We start from the raw sequence: 13,047 nt of genomic DNA, 5'->3' as shown, positions 1-13,047 counted from the left end.
TACTTTCAACTCAAGAATGCGCTTAAATCCTCAAACCGGAGCCGCACAATTCGAAACTATAAAACCATTCATTATAGGCTTACAAGTTCATATTTTGACTATTAAAGTGATTGTCCACCCCAAAGGTAAGATTCCTAAAATTCACCCTTGCGCCCATGTGCCTAAATTCCAGAATTTTTCGAAGGAAGTTGTTACCATGACCTAAGGATCAATAATATATGATTTTTACTTCATTCCCTAACGAATTTCGTGATTAAATCTTGTTTTTATCGAAAACCTAGGTTTTGCTCTAATCCCATGATTTTCACTAATATTTACATGTTAATCTACCCAAAATCCAAGTATTTAACTCACATATAGTAGGAATTACTTACCTCCAAAAGCTTGGTGAAAAACCCCTCTCAAGAAGCTCAAGAATCGCCCAACAATGGTGTGAAATGAGCCAAAAACGTCTAAGGCCCGTATCAAATGAAGGCTACTACCTTCAGTGATTTCCGCATCCGCGGTTCTGGGCCGCACCTGCGCCCCCGCATCTGTGGACAACGGTCCGCTTCTGCGGAATTTCACTGGGCCGGCTGGGGCCGCTTCTGTGGAAGACAAACCGCTTCTATGGTTCCGCTTCTGTGGAGAAAGGGCCGCTTCTGCAGTTTTTGGGCCTACCACCCTTGGCCGCACCTGCGAGCTCGCATCTGCGCCTGACCAACCGTAGGTGCAGTTATGACAGAAGCTGGGTATTCAGTTCTTGTCCAAAATTTCTAACTTGGTCCAGGCCTCGTCTGATTGACGCTCGGGGCCCCCGGGGCCCCGTCCGAACGCACCCACAAGTTTGGAATGATAAAACGGACTCGCTCAAACCCTCGGAATGCCCGAAACAGCATTAAAACTAGGAATCACACCCTAAAACCAATTGATTCAAACTTATGAACTTCAAGTTCTTCAATTTACTTCCAATGTGACGAAACACACTTATACTACTCGGATTGACACCCAATTTTGCGTGCAAGTCTTAAATGACATTATGGAACTATTCCCGATCTCGAAATCTCGTTTGGACCTCGATATCATCAAAACCCGCTCTAAACCAAATTTAAAGAACTTCCGAAAACCTTCAAGAACCAACTTTCACTATTATGCGCCAAAACGCTCCCGGGTTATCCAAAACCCAATTCGGACATACGCCCAAGTCCGAAATCATCATATGAACATATATTAACCGTCAAATCCCGATTCGGAGGTCGTTTATGCAAAATATTGACCGAAGTCAAATTTGGCCTTTCAGGCTAACCTTAAGGAACCAAGTGTTCCGATTTCAACCCAAACTCTTCCAAATCCTGAACTAACCATCCCCGCAAGTCATAAATCAGTAAAAGAAAGTACGGGGAGTCTTATTTAGGGAAACGAGGTTCTAGAAAGCAAAACGACCAGTCAGGGCGTTACAAAAACAGTAAGAAAATCTTTAGTTGCGAGCTTCTGAAGAAGTTTTAATCTAGATTATGTTATTTTATCAGGTAAAACGATAACACTCGATAACCGATTAACCGATAACGGATAACCAATTTCTTATCGGTTCGCTTATCGGTTTTGCATACTTATAAACCGATAACCGATATGTCGAACCGATAATATTCACAACCGAACCGATCCGACCGATGCTCACCCCTACTCATCACCCTCGGCCTTCAGTCGCTTTCCAGTAACCTTGAGTATTATCTCATTATTAAGTACAATATTCAATCCTTAATTTTTTTCTTATAAAGTTCTTCAATATTATACTACTGCGAAAGATGTATCTTAACTTTTTAGTACATTAGTGTCATTTTCTACAAGTTCAATTTCCTACGTTTGTTATAATTAACCTAGGAAATTCCTGTTGCAGAAATGCAGGGTACGACTGCGTACAATAGACTCTTGTAGTCCGACGCTTTCTCAGACCTCGCGTATAGCGGAAGCTTAGTGCACCGGGCTGCCCTTTTAATTATGGTTATAATTAACTATGAATGATAATACGCCATATATCATGATTAACAATTACTTACTCTCCCATTTATTAACAATTGACAAGTATCACAGTTTCGTGCATAGAACACTATTTGATTGCTTTGAAAAGTAAAATAAAAATAAAAATAAGAAGAGCTAAAACTCCATTAGAATCCATTAAAGCTTGCTAATGCTTGAGCTCGAAAATTCGGGTTTTCAAAATTGGTTTTATTTCGAGTAGTATTATTGGAATAATTGGGTACACCTTAATGAGTTTGAATCTCAATTTTGGGATGATTTGGTTGAGTTTTGAGGTGATTTAATTTAAAATTCGAAGCAGAAGATGAAATGTGTATCCCTCATGTATCATTTGTGTATCACATATGTATCAAATATACATGTATTCCTTGTATATCCATGTATGCTTGTGTGTGTGATACATGTTAGATACACTCCAAACCAGTTTAAACACACCTTCAAGCTTCCTCAAAGTTTAATTGCCTCATTTATGTGTTTTTGACAACTCCAACTATACTCATTAAGAATTTCTTTGCCTAGGTTTTTTTGATATTATTATACTTGATAACGAATTTTGATCCAAACCAGTTTAAATCACCTCCGATCTGTCTCAAATTTTTTATATTGCCTATTTGTGTATTTTCAGTAAATTTCAATCATATCCATTGGAGAAAAAAAAATGCCTATATTTTTTAAAATGTTGTATAGTATTAGTAACCTTTTATGGCTTTTGATGGCATGACTTAATGCATAATTATTGGCAAGTCGTGTCTATTTGTGCCTGTTCCTATAATTTTCTCTTATTTGTTTGTGTTGTTGGTCCTCTCTCTTCCGTTAATAAAAAATATAGCGGCATGGTCAGTCCCCTTTCCCTGTTTAGTCTAAATCCATGGACTCGAACTATTAACTACATTGTGTACTTTTGCCCTTCGTCATTGGCAACAAAAATGCACAATCACTTTTGCCATTTCAATTTCTGCTGCTTGTATAAACTTTTTCGACCAAATAGAAAGTTCCTCCATTATCCATTTGTCGGAGGTGGCGGGGGAAAGGGACGCCTGGGATTTGAAGTTCCTTGAACAGGAAACAATGACCGAGATTAAAACAGGTGACTTTGAGTTAATGAGTTTGAAATCTGTTAAAATGTGGGGTTGCTAGGTTTTGTCTTTTTCTCTTTCTATTCATTTACAGTAATTGAGTGTTCAAACACCGTCCTAATTTAGATTTTAATGTTTATTCGAGTCTTGGAAGAAAATACTAACCTAATAATTAAATGACTTATTTGATAAAGAAAAACCCACATTTTGATTAGTTAAATGAATTTAAACTTTTCAAAATTTATGAAAAGTTGTATGGACTCCTAAAATGAATAGCAGAGGTGAAGTGAAGAAAATATCATTTAATAGTTAGTGCGACATTAAGAACTTAGTCGCTCTTATTGAATTTGCATCAATTCAGTAAATGCATGATTTTTGCCTTTGTATTAATTGTTGTCACTTAATCATGATGAATTAATGTATTTTCCTAACTTAACCATAGTAAATCAATGTGGTTTGATACAAACAGGTGCAGGTAAGTTTTTTCCATGTTGCCATTTTGATATCTAGATCAAAGTTCAGTTCGCTAAAAGATAGGCTTCATAATGATACGTCAAAGTATTTAATGAAATCTGGAATAAAAGTACCGATAGTTATAATTATTATTATTAGTTTTTTTTAAAGTTAGAGCTTGAAGTAGTCGCACTACAGAAAAGCTCATGGAATCACATTTAACTAAAGGTAACAGAAGGAGGATAATACTTATAATTGCTTTTTAGCTTTCTAAATGGGTTCATAATGTTCTTGGAATGTAGAGAGGAGGAAAATACTTACCTACTAGTGGAGTAAATTTTGTTTGGTTTCTTTCCTACTCCTTATGTTTTATGGGAATGAAAAGGATATAGTGAATGAAGTTTTCCATTATATGGATTATTGACACATTTGGTTAACTAATTAAATGTTTGTATCACAAATTTTGATTTTTATATTTAATTTTATTTTGTATGATATTGGATTGCAATGATCTTAAATGGAGCGACATGGTCATAGAGGATTAGTATAGCCGACCCTAACTTTCTTGAAATTGAAGAGTAGTTGTTTTTGTGACAAATTGAGATTTCGGTCAGGATAAGGCACAACAAGGTTCATAATTTTTTGTGATTGCAGGTGGTTGTGGAGCTTGTGTTGTTCTAGTCTCAAGGTATAATCCCAAGCTAAACAGAGTTGATGATTTTAGTGTGAGTTCATGCCTTACACTTCTTTGTAGTTTAAATGGTTGTGCAATTACTACAAGTGATGGCCTTGGTAACACCAAAGATGGGTTTCACCCAATTCACCAAAGATTTGCTGGTTTCCATGCTTCTCAATGTGGCTTTTGCACTCCTGGAATGTGCATGTCATTATTCTCAGCTCTTGTCAATGCTGATAAAGGGAACCATCAAGATTCTCCACAAGGATTCTCTAACCTAACTTCATTTGAAGCTGAAAAATCCATACAAGGGAACCTTTGTCGCTGCACTGGATACCGGCCCATTGCTGATGTCTGTAAGACTTTTGCTTCTGATTTTGATATAGAGGATTTGGGACTCAATACCTTTTGGCAAAATGGAGATTCCAGGGAAACAAAAGTAAGTAAATTGCCTCCCTATGATCCAAGTAAGAATCTTATCACATATCCAGAATTCTTGAAAAGTGAATCCATCACACATTTGGACCCCACAACCTATTCTTGGTTCAGTCCTGTTTCTATAGAGGAACTACAGAGCTTGTTGAAAATCAGCGTGGCTGAAAACGTTGGGAGTGTTAAAATAGTCGTTGGTAATACTGGCACTGGTTATTACAAGGAAACACAACGATATGACCAATACATTGATCTGAGGTATATTCATGAACTTTCTATCCTCAATAGGGATCGCAAAGGAATTGAAATTGGAGCAACTGTGACCATCTCTAAGCTTATTTCATTCCTGAGTGAGGGAACCAAAGCCAATTTGGGTTCATACGGAAAGATGGTATCCCAAAAGTTGGCTCAACACTTGGAAAAGGTTGCTAACCCGTTTGTTAGAAACACTGCTAGTGTGGGGGGAAATTTGGTTATGGCACAGAAATATGGATTTCCTTCTGATATCTCTACATTATTTCTAGGAGTGGATGCCACAGTTAGTATTTTGACCATTCATGGACAAGAAAAACTTAAATGGGAGGAGCTGTTATCGAGGCCAACACTAGACTCAAGGACTGTGCTTCTAAGTGTATGGATCCCATTTAAAAAGAACGGAAATTTTCTTCAAAATTTTTCGAAGTATTTGTTTGAAACATATAGAGCTGCACCGCGACCTCTTGGAAGTGCATTGGCATATGTAAATGCTGCTTTCTTAGCTGATGTTTCTCCACGCAGGAACGGAGTTGTGATACATTCTCTCAAGTTGGCTTTTGGTGCTTTTGGCACAAGACATGCAATAAGGGCCAAAACAGTAGAGAAATATCTAACCGGGAAAATATTGAACATCAAAATTCTGTATGTAGCAATTAAATTAGTCAAGCTAGATGTTGTCCCTGAACCTGGGACTTCATACCCTGAGTATAGGTCAAGCTTGGCTGTCAGTTTCCTATTCAAGTTTTTTAATCCCTTGACGGATGTGGATTCCGCAGTTTCTTGCGGTTTATTCGAGGGAATTGGTGAAACTTTTGTAGCGGAGGGTTCCAAAAGTACTAAAGATGATGGTGATACTAGTCAAGGAAATACACAGACAATACTATCATCTGCTGAGCAGGTTGTGGAATCAAGTACCGAGTATTATCCAGTGGGTGAACCAATGCAAAAGTATGGAGCTGCCATGCAAGCCTCTGGTTTGTTCTCTCTCTCTCTCTCTCTCTCTCTCTCTCTCTCTCTCTCTCTCTCTCTGTATGTGTATAGTTCATCTTGTGCATGTTAAGCCCAATTATCAATTATGTATTATCCTCTGTTCCTACTTTCCTGGCTTAAGTTTGGAGATGTAGTGGTTATGACAAAGGCCTAAAGTATTAGAATCGTTACATTTTCTCATGCAGTAGAAATAGTTGAATACTTTTCTTATTCTCTATATTTGAGATGTTTCGGACTGAGGCATAGTAGTAGTTATTGTTGTTATATGTTCTACAATACAAATCAATAGAAATCTGTATTTTGAGATGGTGCCAAGTCTCTGGTAATAACACGACATTAATGACCAATGTCTATGAATAAATGGCTTTAAGCTTCTCCAATAAATGGAAATGTAGTTGGCACGTCCTTGACACGTAGAAACTAAAAAAGGGGAAGCTTCCGGTCTCTTTGTTTCTTCATAGATGTCCATTGAATTCCATTCTACAATCATTGAGCATATTGTTCTCGAATTTGAAAACTGACACTAAAATGACTATCTCCAATAGTCAGGATGGAATCTAGAAGAACTTGTTCAAAGTAATTCTTCAAAATGATAAAGGAAATATGTTAGTTTGTCTCTGGTATATGCATAAAACTACTGTTAGTTAATGTTAATGTCCGTTGGCCTTAGGTACAACTATAAGGCTGCATGGAATCATTCTTTGGTACATATTCATCAGAACTTGATTCTGGTTATCAATGTCATCATTCCTCTGTCCTTTATTCACTTTCATATTTGAAACATGGCTTGAACTGCTATGTTTCGAGATGGCTGTTATTTTCTTGATGAGCAGTTGTTCTAATTGTTTCTCTCTTTTTCTAGTGCCCCATCTGCATTGTTGTCCTTTTACATTCTTTTATTAATATACAGCTTGGTTTTTTGTAAAATTTAGAGACTTAGTTGTTATTACACCTACTTATATCTGATGTTTACCACGAGTCTTTTAGTCAGATTAGAGACTTGTAAGCAGAGGCGAATCTAGGATTTTAATTTTATGAGTTCAATATTTGAAGTTTTTAGCATTGAACCCATTATATTTTTAAAGTTATGGGCTCATATCTACTATTTATTACAAGTTTAGTGATTTTTACACAGAAAATTATGCTCCAAGTACTGGGTTCAGTTGAACCCGGTAACTCTATATTGCATCCGCCTCTGTTTGTAGGTCAGTGTACATGTGAAATCTAGAGATCATAGAGACCTTAGTATGCTTTGGAGGAAAACTTATCTAGTATTGGAGTGAAGTTACCTCGAAGAGAGTAGTAATGAATATAGAGGATTTATGTATCTGAACCCAACAAGTTCAGACTTGACGTATAGCCGATGATTGATATGTGTTTTGTATATTCTTCAGTTGAATTTTGTCTTAGACATAACTTTGATTTTGTTGGCTAACATTGTTCTTTTCAGGTGAAGCTGTTTATGTAGATGACATTCCATCACCCCCAAACTGCCTACATGGAGCTTTTATCTATAGTACAAAACCATTAGCAAGGGTAAAGAGCATTAGTCTCCAGCTTGAGTCTAATTCATTAGCAGATGGAGTTATTGCCATTATTACATTTAAAGATATCCCAAGCGAAGGGGAAAATATAGGAGTTCTGAGCCAGTTTGGTCCTGAAACTCTATTTGCAGAGGATCGTGTCCAATATGCTGGTGACCGAATTGCTCTTGTGGTAAGCCATCATTTCAAGGTTCTATCTGCAGGATTGGTTTTATGCAGTGTTAATTATTCATATACTTGGTACAGAAAACTTTGAACTAGTTTATTAAGCATGTTCAGTTTTGTGATGGAATGACAGATTGCTAACAGCCAGAGGTCTGCTGATGTGGCTGCTAGAAAAGCCATTGTTGAATATGATCCAGAAAATGTAGGTTCCCCGGTATTAACTGTTGAGGAGGCTGTTGAGAACTCAAGTTATCTTCAAGGGCCCGTGTTTCTGAACACAAAGCCGGTTGGTGATTTCTCGAAAGGAATGGCTGAAGCTGACCACAAGATTCTCTCTGCTGAGGTACTTTGATTAATTATTCACTTCTACATTTTTTCTTCCTGAATATTGGTCCATGCCTTTTTGAATATAGTATACTCAATTTGTAAATGCATGCTAACAGTTCAAAAGTTTAATTATTTGGTAATAATCATTCACAGTTGAGACTTCCATCAGAGTACTATTTTTATATGGAGCCACAGACTAGCTTAGCAGTTCCGGATGAGGATAATACCATGGTTGTTTATGCTTCAACTCAGTTCCCTGAGTATACGCATAGTGTGATTGCTCGTTGTCTTGGTGTTCCTGAGCATAACATCAGCGTGAAAACAAGAAGGGCAGGAGGTGGCTTCGGCGGCAAGGCAATAAGATCAATGCCAGTGAGTATCTGTTAATAAACGAAAAAGAACTGAAGCTTGGTTTTATGCTTAAATAAGTCTTGAAACATTAGCAATGGTTTTTCCTGAAGTAGGTGTTCCTTAATTTTTTGCTAAAAGGATAAAGAGAAAGTTCTATAGGGAAAAGAATATTTTTAATTGCAGGTAACGACAAGTTTTTGATGAAAAATTGTTTGATATTATTCCCACAGATATGTTATTCTTTTGAATAGAATGTCATAAAACGTAGCAGTGATCTGTAGAACGAACGAGGAAGTAATTTCCTCTGAACCAGAGACCCATTTTTACCAAGTATTACTAAAAGGGGTCATGAGTTCATTGTTTGAAGAAAGTTCACTCCCCAATTTGCTTTTTCATTATTCTGTTTCCATCTTTCATAGAATTGTTTCACCAAAGTTGTTCATCTTCCTTTTCTGACTATTTCCTTTTTACTTCTCTTAATGCCGATTATAATTATTTGTTTTTAATATGTTTTGCCGTCACACATGTTTAATGAAATGACATTGATTAGCCTTAGAATTGTAATAGCAGATTGAAAGAGTGCCCTTCTTGCTTTTTCTTGCTACTACAATGTTCTGATTATATTTTGCATTTTGTGTGATACTTTAGGTTTCCGCAGCCTGTGCACTTGCAGCATACAAGTTACGACGCCCTGTCAAGATATACGTCAACAGAAATACCGACATGGTAATAACAGGAGGAAGACACCCCCTGAAAGTGACATACAGTGTTGGATTCAAGTCAAATGGGAAAATCACAGCCTTACATGCTGATATCTTGGTAAATGGAGGGATATCAGAAGATATAACCCCTATCATAGCATCACATATAATTGCAGCACTCAAGAAATACAATTGGGGTGCCTTTTCTTTTGATATAAAGAATTGCAAGACGAACCTTACCAGCAAATCATCTATGCGGGCTCTTGGGGATGTCCAAGGATCTTATATTGCAGACGCTATAATGGAACATGTAGCAAGTGTACTGGAAATGGAGGTGGACTCCGTCAGTAGCAAAAATATTCATACTTATGAAAGCCTTAAATTATTTTATGAGGATAGTGCAGGTGAATCAGGAGAATATACCTTGCCTAGTATCATGGATCAAGTGGCCACGTCCTCAAGATATGTCGATAGAAGACAGATGATAGATGAGTTTAACCAGAAAAACACGTGGAAGAAAAGAGGTATTTCTCGATTGCCAATTGTGCATGAAGTTCGGCAACATGAAACCCCTGCAAAAGTAAGCATTCTGCGGGATGGATCAATAGTTTGTGAAGTTGGAGGAGTTGAAATCGGCCAAGGGTTATGGACAAAGGTTAAACAGGTGATTGCCTATGCTCTTGGTTCAATTGAAAGTAGTTGGAGTGAAGAACTTGTGGAGAAGGTACGAATCATAGAAATAAACACCTTAAGGTTAGTGCAAACAGGGTTTACTGCTGAAAGCACTAAATCTGAATCAAGCTGTGAGGCGGCTAGACTTTGCTGTAATATTCTGGTTGAAAGACTGGCCCCTCTAAAGAAAAAGCTGCAAGAACAAAATGGTTCTGTTGATTGGACCACACTGATTCGCCAGGTTTTTCTTCTCTTTCTAATTAAATTCCAGCTTCCAAAGATGATGAAAACTTGAAGTAATAATTTCTGGAATAGACTAGCTCAATTCTGGTCCTGTCTGTCACTCTTGGAATATTTGTCTGTTGTATGCTACTTTTGGAAACCATGATGAATTGGTTAAAAGGAATTACACAATGAGTAGCTTGGGAACTATTTGTTATACATCGTCTTGCAAATGTCGAATATTTTAATGGTTCAAATTCTTAAAACCCCCTTTTGGCGGGCCTCCTCCTTTGCAGGCAGAAGCTCAATCAATAAATCTACAAGCAAATGAATATTTTGTTCCAGGGTCAAGTTCTGGGCAATATTTAAACTATGGTGCTGCTGTTAGCGAGGTAAAGCTTGTTTCTTTACTTATTTTTCTGATCAATGTGTTGGCATGATTCACTGCTTCAGGTCTGCTTCCAGGATTACATTTGTTCTCAATATTCAAGAGTTTAATAGAATGGCATGACATTTCACCTCTTGGAGCTTTTAGCAACAAAGTAACCAGCTGTAGCACTTACTTATGGCAAACTAACGATAAAGGTGCTGATTTCTTGCAGGTTGAGATAGATGTTTTGACTGGACAACATAGAATATTGCAGTCAGATATTATATATGACTGTGGTCAGAGCTTGAATCCAGCTATTGACTTGGGACAGGTTCATCTTTTACAAGATTATTCTACTTTTTCTCAAGATATTAGCATTTATAATGAAAAAAGTGTGTCCATAACAAAGTTGTTATATGCTTTTAAGCTGCTTTTCTCTAGATTTCATATTCTTAGGACAATATGTGGTTTAGGGGTGTCAAACGGCTTGGCCTGATTTTGGGCGGGTCAAAATGGCTGTCAATAAATGGGCGGGCTAATGACCCGCTCAAAAGTTACTTCGGCTGAGATGGGCGGGGTCAAGATGGACTAAATTTTGTCAAGCTTTAATTAATGTGTGCTGTTTTCTTATGAATTGTTTAATTACCAAAATAATACTCCCTCCGTTTTAATTTATGTGAACCTATTTCCTTTTTAGTCCGTGCCAAAAAGAATGACCACTTTCCCTATTTGGAAACAATTTACCTTTATGCAATGATTTATAGCCACACAAAATATGTGTGCCTTATTTTATACCACAAGTTCAAAAGTCTTCTCTCTTTTCTTAAACTCCGTGCTCAGTCAAATGGGTTCACATAAATTGAAACGGAGGGAGTACTATTTTTCTTTTGTTGTGGTCATATATAACATATCAAACAAAAAAGAATTATTTTAAAGATATTTTAGCAAACTGCTAAAAATCAGCCTAACTTTAGATGGGCTAGGTCAAGATTGGCTGAGTTCAACAATGGGCGGGTCAATGGGGGGCCCAACCTTGGGTGGGTTGAATGAATTTGGGCTTAAATTGCCACTCCTAATTTGGTTTAAGTTGAAAAAAAATAATACTAGTATTTTTGAATGTTGCAGTTGCAAACGAGTACTTCGAAAGTTGTGTTTGGGCATGAATGTCACGTGGAAAAAAGTTAATGTTTTGTGAGTGAAATCATTAACTTCACTTGAAATATTTCTCAAACAAAATTTTCAATGTTTCACCAGTACTGATGGCCAAACCGTTTTGCAAATACTGAACTTAAGTATTTGCTAATAATGAAATAATATGTATGGTTTTATTCCTTCTTGATTGCCAGACTATGTGCTTAGAATTAACATTCTAATGCATCGCAAATACTACTTTCTTCTCTCTCTTATTTTATTTTTATTTTTTGCAGATTGAAGGGGCTTTTGTAAAAGGAATTGGATATTTTATGCTTGAAGAATATCTTACAAATGAAGATGGATTAATGGTTTCAAATAGCACTTGGACATACCATATCCCGACAATTGACACCATACCAAAAAGTCTCAACGTTCGTGTGCTAAACAGTGGAGATCACAAAAACCGTATTCTCTCATCTAAAGGTACAATTCTTTCTTCATTTCATCTTCTTTGCTTATTATACTGACTACATCAGTGACTTGTGAGGGATTTCTTCAACTCATTCTCCACTTGGTTTAGCAGAGAACGTTCCTTTTGGAGAAATATTTCAAGAATAAAAAGTGCAGTATCAACTATTTTGTGGATTATGGTCCGAATCAATATTGCAACAGCCAACTTCTAATATCTGAATATTAGGTGAAAGAGTATGTAAATGCTGATGATTAGAGTTGGAGGAAATTTCATAAGGACTTAAGACACTCAAAAACAAAACGAAGAAAAATTCCTGGATTTTAAGCAACTTAATCAACTTAAAGAATTTCTTGATAGCATGGCATGAAATACTAAAATAAACAATTCCAATTATATGAATTGTTGAACCTAACATGATTACTTTTTTCAGCTTCTGGTGAACCACCATTACTTCTAGCAGCTACAGTCCATTGTGCAACAAGAGCAGCCATTAGAGAAGCCAGAAAACAGCTGAAAAGTTGGGGCACGATTGACGAGTCCGATTCAGAATTCTATCTGGATGTTCCTGCCATATTGCCTGTTGTGAAGACAACTTGTGGCCTGGACTATGTGGAGAAATACTTGGAAACTTTAATCAGCAAATGATCCACCTAAATGTCCCATTACCATGCATCTCAAAGGTATCTGAAGTTTAAAAGTTGTAAGAAGCTTTGTTAATTTTCACACTTGTAGCTGCTTATGAGTTTGCATTATAGTACAATTTGTAATACAAGAGTTACTCTTCAGTTAGGAGTATGAGAACATGAAAGCAGAGGATATGTACTGTATACTCGGTTATCTAAAATTTAAACCTAAACTATCATATCTTGGTTATCCTTAAAGAGTGATAAAGGCAGAAGAAGAACTTGTTTTGTATTGATTATAAGGTTGGCTTTATATAGCCAAGTGTAGTACATAAAAGCTGTGAATAATGTAACAAATTACAGAGAATCTAGGATACAGAGAAATCTATGTGAATAGCAATCCTAAACAAAAGGAATTTGATAAGCACCAAAAGAGATATTAAAAAAACAGAATAAAAAAGAGTCATATACAGAAGGAGATAACTTACTAGTGCCGTTATTACGCCCCCGCAAGTTGGCATTGAGGTCTACGACGCCCAACTTGGAAAAATGTTTATTGAAAACTGCT

The 13,047-nt window shown here is 36.7% G+C and overlaps 1 protein-coding gene across 2 annotated transcripts in view; it reads left to right on the top strand.

The window, feature by feature from the left end:
• Positions 1–12,729, top strand: part of LOC109216196 (benzaldehyde dehydrogenase (NAD(+))-like) — a 30,492-nt gene extending 17,763 nt beyond the window's left edge. The window contains exons 1-10 of one of the 2 annotated variants that reach the window (XM_019380330.1): positions 2,804–3,103; positions 4,200–5,882; positions 7,349–7,614; positions 7,741–7,950; positions 8,088–8,306; positions 8,934–9,899; positions 10,177–10,272; positions 10,483–10,581; positions 11,678–11,867; positions 12,287–12,729. In XM_019380330.1, the coding sequence (XP_019235875.1) occupies positions 3,085–3,103; positions 4,200–5,882; positions 7,349–7,614; positions 7,741–7,950; positions 8,088–8,306; positions 8,934–9,899; positions 10,177–10,272; positions 10,483–10,581; positions 11,678–11,867; positions 12,287–12,501 (3,963 nt within the window). In that variant the 5' untranslated portion in view covers positions 2,804–3,084 and the 3' untranslated portion in view covers positions 12,502–12,729. Of the gene's footprint in view, positions 1–2,803; positions 3,104–4,199; positions 5,883–7,348; positions 7,615–7,740; positions 7,951–8,087; positions 8,307–8,933; positions 9,900–10,176; positions 10,273–10,482; positions 10,582–11,677; positions 11,868–12,286 lie in introns of those variants that run through there. The other variant, XM_019380329.1, reaches the window with a different exon arrangement.
• Positions 12,730–13,047: the final 318 nt, after the last annotated feature.

Source organism: Nicotiana attenuata, unplaced genomic scaffold (assembly GCF_001879085.1).
Source record: "Nicotiana attenuata strain UT unplaced genomic scaffold, NIATTr2, whole genome shotgun sequence".
In the NCBI taxonomy this organism is placed as follows: domain Eukaryota; kingdom Viridiplantae; phylum Streptophyta; class Magnoliopsida; order Solanales; family Solanaceae; genus Nicotiana; species Nicotiana attenuata.
This window is presented reverse-complemented; position numbering and strand designations above follow the sequence as displayed.